The sequence below is a fragment of the Teleopsis dalmanni genome, chromosome 1, assembly GCF_002237135.1.
Source record: "Teleopsis dalmanni isolate 2A chromosome 1, ASM223713v2, whole genome shotgun sequence".
NCBI classification, from domain to species: Eukaryota; Metazoa; Arthropoda; class Insecta; order Diptera; family Diopsidae; genus Teleopsis; species Teleopsis dalmanni.
The window spans coordinates 5,327,423-5,336,326 of NC_051846.1; the positions used below are offsets into that span (position 1 = coordinate 5,327,423).

At 30.5% G+C, this 8,904-nt stretch overlaps 1 protein-coding gene across 1 annotated transcript; it reads right to left on the reverse strand.

Annotated features, from left to right (window-relative positions):
* Positions 1-382: 382 nt before the first annotated feature.
* LOC119673048 (homeotic protein labial) lies at positions 383-7,188 on the reverse strand. Its single transcript, XM_038084260.1, has 3 exons — positions 6,210-7,188; positions 1,240-1,480; positions 383-1,110 (listed from the first exon to the last, which is right to left on the reverse strand). Exons 1-3 carry the CDS (start codon positions 7,121-7,123, stop codon positions 736-738), a joined length of 1,530 nt encoding a protein of 509 aa, XP_037940188.1. The 5' UTR covers positions 7,124-7,188; the 3' UTR covers positions 383-735.
* Between the last annotated feature and the right edge of the window lie 1,716 nt (positions 7,189-8,904).

Below are 8,904 nucleotides of genomic sequence, written 5' to 3' on the forward strand. Positions count from 1 at the left end.
TGCTGAACAAGCTATCTTGTGAGCCCTTCGAAATATACTCTAAGGTTACAAAAAGAATTTTAGTAATATAGAATGGAACTCCTTATACAAGAATTTTAAGTAGCCAAAAAGCTCCTAAACTTTTAAAGCTTTTAAATCCCGAATGAGCCTAATTATTAATTTATATCTAGAAATTATTTTTGAACTTTTTAAAACAATGCAAGTTTTTAATTTTACAATATAATTAAATAATTTTTATTTGTAATATATTCTACATAATTACAATTATATTTACAACTTTTTATTTTTACATAAAGTTCTAATACTAATAGATTACTTGTTTTATCACACAATGCGAAAATTTTGTTAAATTGTTTTTATTTTTTTTTTTGCAATACGCACGCATAATCTCAAAAAACCTTAAAAATGGTAAATTCAAACGTAATTTTAATTTGACAACATCAGCGACTCAGAATCACGAAACCAAATTAAACAAATTGCAAACGTGTTAAAATAGTGCGTTAATTAACACATTACCTACGCATAAAGCACTTACAGGGTGTCACCAGCAAGCAAATAACAAAGTCCGCTACTGAAAGTGTGTTCACACGGTTCTTTGTGTCTTATGGTTTGGTAGCTTCGGTATAGACTACTTAAAGCGCTGTTTTGACTAGAATAACAATTGCCTTTGGATGTATCTTAGTACTCAACTTACTTCAATTAGTCGGTAAGTACTATATGGACTGAAGACAATTACTAACTGGCAGCTCCATTGGAGCTTTGTTGTTGTTGTTGTTTGGCACGTTCTTTAGCTTCTTGTTGAGCCTTTTTGGATCGTTTCCATTTCATGCGTCGATTTTGAAACCATATTTTTACTTGCGTTTCAGAAAGCATCAGACCACTAGCTACCTCGAAACGTTTAGGGCGGGATAAATATTTATTCTGCTTAAATTGTTTCTCAAGTTCTAGTAATTGTTGTGAGGTAAATGCTGTACGTGGCCGACGGGTTTTACCTAGTATGGCATGATGAGGATAGGCGGCTAATTCGGGTATTCGATGGTGTAGCATACCAGCACGTGCTAAAAATTCAAACTGCAGGTGGGAAGGCATAAAATTATGACCCATCGGAATCTGTAAAAAGGATCAAAAAATATATATATTATTTAGAATATAATTTTCTTGAATAATTTTTGTTCAAAATTTATGATTCTGCATTATAAACAAATTTATGAAACAATTGTTAAACTGGTGTTTACTCACCGGTATGGGTTTTCCTGATGGATCCAGTGGGCGATGAAATGCAGAACCACCTTGAGCTAGTAATTGATAAGGATGTCCACCAGCATATAAAGGAAAGTCTTGAGGCCTAATTGGACTATGTGGTGGTATAGGTTTTTTGAATTCATCATGAAAATCCATACGCATGCCCATATGATGTTGATCTTCACAACCGGGACTTATAGGCGGACTAGAACGATGCGATGAGGTTGGAGATTCCGATCTGAAAATACCAAAGATATACATTAGAAAATAAACATTGAAATTTTAAGTTAAACTAATGTATCATTTGAAAAAGTGTTTAAAAAAATTGGAATAAATTGACTTAGTGATATATGTATTAATTAGGGTTTATGGTTTTTAATAACAAATTATGTACAATAAAAAGATATTGTTTTAAATAATTTTTATTTTTACAATATAAATTTAATATAAAATAAAATATCATAGTACTGCTAAAATATATTATACATGTGAAAACATTTAAAAAGTTAATTTTGAGATTTAATTACGCACAGGAGTACATATATATACAATTTAATTCTATAAAAAGTCACAGAATACTGGAATAGATCAATTAAAACACTCATGTTTTGAGTGCAAACACCAATCAATTAGTTGCAAGATGTTTTATAAAATGAGTTTATTAATTTGAAATGAAACTATAAAGAAAGATCTACAGGCCTCTAATGTAGAGGCTAATGTATACACTAATGTACACTAATACACTAATTTTTTCAGCCATCTAAGGACTAATATCTTTAAACAATTTTCGGGAGGTTTTTAAAAGACTGATATTCAAGAAGCTATTTGTAATTACAATCTTGAAACTGATATCCTGTTACGAAATTGTATGAAATTTTTAAAGACTGATATCCTAAAAGAACTTTGCAATTACAATTTACAAAGAATAAGAGCTATTGCACATAACAGAAAAGGAAAGATAATGTTACATGCTTGTAATTAGTTGGCATAATATTGTAAGAATAATTATTTAAGGGTCCATCTTCGAATATGCTTCAACGAACCTGCTTTGCTAATTATTCTCCCCTCTGTCCAATTTTTAATTAAAGAATATTTCGTGTGACAGGACAATAGAACTTGAACGTCCCTATATATTGCTTATGTATTATTATATATTAGATCTCTCTGTCTCTGAGACCGGAGATCAAAATTTCCTCACAATTTTTTAAATACATTTAAAATAATTTAAATTATTTGATTATATTTTTATGTATAATTTTGATTTTATTTATAATTTTTATAATTTTGATCAAATATAATTTTGTACTGTTTAAAAAGAAAAAAGGTAAAAAAATGCTAAACTTAAATTCTCTACTAGTTACCCAGTATATTGTGTATAAAAAGCAAAAACTGTCAGATTTGTCAAGTCCATCAACCAAGTCAGCTGTCAATCATGATCCAATCAAATCAATTATCTAAGCTTTTAAGTAAACATAACATGTTCACACGCATTTTGGACACAAAATGCCTATAACATACCTGCCATTAGACAAGCAGATTTGCAACACCATTCCCCACCTGTTCATTTACAGTTCATAGAAAAAAATTATTTAAAATCAATTAATTAAAAGCCGCAAAAGCTTCGCAATTATGTTTATTTGCGTTTACATTTCTGCTGATTTAGCAGCACTTCAAAACGTTGAATAATACATGCGAGTTGTCAGCGGTTGGCCCATCACAATTCATTTATAGTCGCATGTAATAATTTAATTACAGGCCGGTGCTGTTTTTTTCTATAGGATTTCAGCCATTAAAGACGGACATTGAATTTTAAGCTTATTTGCGGTTAAAAAATGTCGATTTTAAGTGACGGAAAAGCAGTTTTCAATTGCTGAATTAGTTTTGTAAATATTATTTAAGACCTTCTTTTCGTCGTTGTTCAAAATTGAATATGTAATATTTGATTCAAAATCACTATGTAATAATGGATTGTATACGTAAATAATATTATATTAACCCAATTAGGATTTATTTAATTATGTAAAGCATTTTAAACGGTTTTTATAGTAAGTTTAATAAGTTTCTTAAGAAAAATATATATATAAAAGGTTTTGATTGAGTATACATACATATATAGCATTAATCGTAACTTCGTGAATGAACATATTTATATACAAGCCGGACTTAATAGTGAATATACCATAAAGCAATTATTAAATTTTTACTTTTGTGATTTGCTATATACTTTGTTATACATATAACATAAATTAATACATAATAATAGCCTTGTAATAATTTTTATGACTCATTAATAATCAGAAATCATATTACGAGACTATTGTGTGAAACGAAAAATCGCTGTAAAGTAGTAGTTCAATTTCTCGGTGATAGGGATAATAAATGGTCACATATGTGTTTCTGTCTCTAAGTTTCTTCTTCTATTTCATTGATTAGTTGAAAAGTTATTTTAAATATTTAACGAATAGTTCTATTACCACCTCTTAGAAGCAAAATTTGATGTTCAAAACTAGTCTTAATAACAACTTTCTATAGGCTACCTATTCTCCATAGAATATTTGGGTAAAAATATAACGTAAATATATAATTCAGTATTTAAACAATAAAAGTGCAAAAAATTATTTAAAAATAAAATCTTGCCAGCAATGAAAAATAATTAAAGAAACAATCTTTAGTGAATCGAAATACCAAAAATCTTCCTCTAGATAGATCGTTTAATTCCAGATTTTCGTAAATAATAATTTTGGGATTTAAACATTCACATAAAAGATTAAGTAAATACCACAGATCACAACTACTTCTGCCTGATATTTAGGTTTTAGTCTCACTTTTGCATTGAATTATTCAATCACTCGAAATTAATTCGCTTGCTTGCTATTCACATCTCATTCACTTGGATGTTATTTGTTACGCGAAGTACAGTTTAAAATTGGAACTAACTTTAAGGTAACGTGTAATCAAGATTAATTATTTTTTAAAATATATTGGACTTACATTACCTTAGATTTGTAAATATATCTCTGTTACATAACCTTAATTCGTCTTGTGTTATCTTGGAATTATATAGGTTCAGTAAGAAATCAGTAAGAAAATGTCGGAAAAACTGCTTAAAGCGCATGGTTTTAAAAAGGTGATTTTTACTTTGGTAATTTACGCCTATACCAATTTTGTCTCACTATAGCCCAAAATTTGACTACAGGTTCTAAGTTTGTTGACCAGAAAAACTTTTACTTGAGCTATTTATTTTGGTTGCATTCTTCTTCTCAGAATCGATTTTAAGTACAGCTATTTTAATTAAGTATTTATATCATTCGTTATCCGAATATATCACTGAAATTAGGCAATGACTTTTAAAAATCATTGAAAGAACAAAACCTTTTCCCGATTCTGGTTTAGTTTCAAAGGGATGTGAAGCTAATCCACTATGTTAAAGTACACATGCATATCTAACCCCATATCTTAGGTTTCTTCAGATTTAGTTTCTCATCTGATGTCCAAAGCACTAATGTAGTTAATAAAAATCAAATGAAGCATAGACTGTCATTCACAAATCTTCTCAACGGGAATGCGTAGTCAACATAAGTAATATCTGATTTTTTGAAAACATGATTTGCTTTCTTTGGATAGAGTCGAGTCGAGTTATAGAGAGAAATATTTTAAAACTGGAACTCTAAAATGAACTCTAAAATGTATAACCAAAATTTCTAAAACTATTATATATCCTGACAAAACTCTTCAAAGTCTACAGTAGTTTTTTGTGGACTAGCCATGATAAGCATCATACAATTATTGAAGTGAGATAATAATTTACACAATGGAGTAGTTAAACTAATATTAATCTTTTTTATCTTTATGTGTTTTTAATCTATGTCTAATAATCATTATTTTCCAAAAAATTTTTATCATTATTCTAGTACTCCTAAACACATGTGACATCAAAAGCCCATGTTCTGGTTAATGACACTACTTTGGATAGTTATAATCTTTAATTGTTGAAATAGTGGTATATTATGTCAATAAAATATTTGTAATATATAATACTTCTATGTGTTATACTTTCCAATAGGATTGTAAAATTTATGTAGGTATGTTTTAAAAATCGAGATTAGCTGATTTGAATCTTCATTATTTCTTTTCTTTTTTATTATATTTAAGATTGAGTTGACGCACAATAAATAATTTATATATCACATATACATTTTTCTTGGGTCATATTTGGCTTTTCATTTCAAAAGAAATAGGTTCTGGGGAAAGTACTTTGATGACAGTTTGACAGACTGTTCATCGGTGAAGACAAAATATCTGTTAAATTATCTAAATTCTACAGGATGGATTTAGTTTTAGTCCTTTTATATCTTAAGATTTCTTGCGAGGGAAGTGGTAGCAAAACAGCGCAACATTGCTAATTAAGGTGAACAGGAAGTAAAGTGCTAATATGTTACTGCAACCATATCATATTTATCTTTATATATAGGTAGAGCTGATTAATCTACTCTATTCTTTTTATAAATAATTAATATTAATGTTATGAGTATTAACTAAAACAACCTGATAGGAGTGGTAATACTGAAGATGGACATTTACCTAAACTAGTCTTAAAATTACAATTGTATGAGTGGTGTATATAAAAGTTTTAAATTTTGTTTAATAAATGTCGCACATTATATATCTAATTTATCCTCATCTTAACGCTTAATAAATTCTACTTAATTGGAAATATATATGAACCACTTATTACAAATCAGTTATATTTCAAAAATCTGTTTAAAAGTTATTTAAATTTTTGAACACAAATATTCAAGTAAGCCGGGCTTATTTAATTATCTCTTAATTATAAAAATTAATTACATAGATATGTTAAAGTAAGTACTTAGCAAATATATATCAATTTACCAAAAAACAGAACTCTTCAAATAAAACCCACATCTCTAATGAATTTAATTAAATTTAAATTAATTAATCAGACTCACCTTGACATGCCGTCGGGACTAGGCGTATCGTATTCACGCGATTCACGTATTCTCTGCATTGCTTCTTGCTCACTCATGCTAATAGCATTCAAGTCAACGTGCGAATAAGCGGACAATCTTTCGTCAATGGCAGCATCGCTTTTTACATGTGCATTGTCCTGTGTCTCATTAACATTTTGATTCTTTGCTAATAGAGCATCAATGCAAAATGATTTTTTCGGTTGACTTTGTGGAGGTGTAGTGGTGGCGTTTGGTGAAGCGGGCGACGCTTGTTGTTGGGTTAACATGACTGTGGTGAGTGGCAAACGAGGCATAGGATAACAGCCATTGACTAAAGCTGGATGCGGCACTGGTAGTGCATTAGCTGGAAAACTGTCATATAAGCGATGCGTTTGGTTTGTTTGCGGCTGCGAAAGCGGAGGTGAGAAAATTCGTTGATCACGTAAGTTGTTGCTGATATTTGGTGGTGGAGGTGGTAAGTTTAATGGTGCTGCAGTTACTGCTACACCGTGTGGCAGTGCTGGCATTGGTGCCACAAGTAAAGGTAAGTTACCATTAGGTGCTGTTAGTTGCAGTGAAGTCGACATTTGTGTTGGCGTTTCTGGTTGTGGACTTATTGTACTATTATGCGTACTGCGTGGTGAATTAGTTGTGGAATGTGAAGGACTTGGCGAATGAGTTGGACTATTGGAATGTGTTGGTGATCGTGGCGAGATTGTTGAGCGTGTATTATCATTTTGATAATCACTGCGTTGTGGTGATAGATTGTGTTGTTGTAATTGTTGTTGATGATGCTGATGCTGAGCAGCGGCTATATGATTCAGAAAATGTGATATATGTTGTTGCTGTTGTTGTTGTTGATGCTGTTGTAACTGTTGTAATGTTGGCGGTTGTGACACTTGAGCACTTGACATTTTGTTTTAATACTGTTTGTTTTTTTTTTTGACTTTAGTTTTCTTTTTTAATAATATTTATTTTTTTTAATTGAGTATTAATGAATTTTAGAGTAACTTTTTTTTGAATCATTGATAGTAAAAATTCAATTTTGAAATTGTTTTTAAATTTGCACTAATTTGTCACACAAAAACACAAACAATTCTTCAACAATTTAGCGGCAAACGCGATACGTTTTACTGCTACGAAATCGCGAAAACGACTGTGATAAAACTTCAAAGGTTTTCTTGTCATATACAATACATTCACATTATTCAATAACGATTTGGTTGATATTGCCACTGCTCTTGCTGTTGTTGTTGGTATCGTTGTTGTTGTTTCGACTGTCTTATACAATTTTCAACCACTTTTTCTTATTTGACATTACCTTTATTGGAACCTGATTGATAAAGAATTTAAATGCGTGCGCTCAATTACTGCAACTCTCTTTGCTCACACATATACCATGCTCACGCTCTCTATTTCACGCACACATGTCTACTTTCGCTTTCACAACAAAGATGGAGTATTTGATTTGCGCACACTTTTCAGCAACTGTTGTCGAAGCGAGATAGCAGTAAGCCTGGGTGTCGGCTAGTATAGTGAAAAATGTCCATTATAAAATAATATTACAATAGCAGGCGTGGCTAACGTTAGGAGTTTGGGTGCCTACTAATTTTATTTCAAAGTTTTATTTCATACTCTTGTGCTCTCTAATGACAACCCTTACCTTTTATTAAATTCGATGGTGAAATGTTCAAAATTTTCAGAAATTGCTGAAAAAACGAGGGATAATTACAGCCATTATGGAGTGTTGTTACGTATGCACATTATGTACGTAACGCAACTTAGAGTAACATGGCACTTGCAGAGTGTGGGTGGTTAGAAGGCACTGTAAGCCAGCAACGACTGTGTGCCATTTTCTATAAAAGTTTGGGTTTTTTTTCATTTACTACAATTTTCTGTGCATGAGTTGCGCCTCATTACCAACATTAAACTTCTCATCATCGTCATTATAATCATCATCATCAACAGTGGCAACAACACTAACAACAGTAACAACAGCAACAGCAGCAACAACGAAAGCACTAGCAGCAGCATATCGTGTAAATTTGTTGCAGTCATTGTAACTTTGTAAGTTCTTAGCAATTACCAACTTATTTTGAGGGTGAAATGTGTCTTTAAATGGTGCAATTTTGTACATTTGATATACGTAAATACATACATCAGCATAAATATGCACATACATGTGTATACTCGTATAACTGTGTTTCATACAGTGCTAAGAGATTAGTATATGTATGTATGTGTGTATGTTTAGTCCATTTTTTCCATTTCAATTTTATTTGTATAAAGTAAGTTGCTCTGCTTTTTGTTGTTTGTCTTGTACATTTTGTACAAATTAAATTTGTTCGGTTGAGATTTTCATAGCATGAATATTTTTGTTAATTAATGTTTGCAAGGTAATTAGTATTCTAATGACTAAGTATTGTGTAACTTTAATTAAAGTACCACTTTTTACTGCATTTTAAATCTGCAAATATTGCAAATAACATCAAATTTTAAATTTTAATTCTCAATTTGAGACTTAGTGTTGCAGTTGATAATAAATTTTAATTTTACATTGATATGTTATTGTGACCTTTTGAGTATAAAGTAATCATTAAATATAATCTGATATTCCTAAAAATTAAGCACTGACAGTAAATATAACAATAGGTGTATTCGTCTACTTCGAAGTGCGACAAAAAACAGCAAGTCT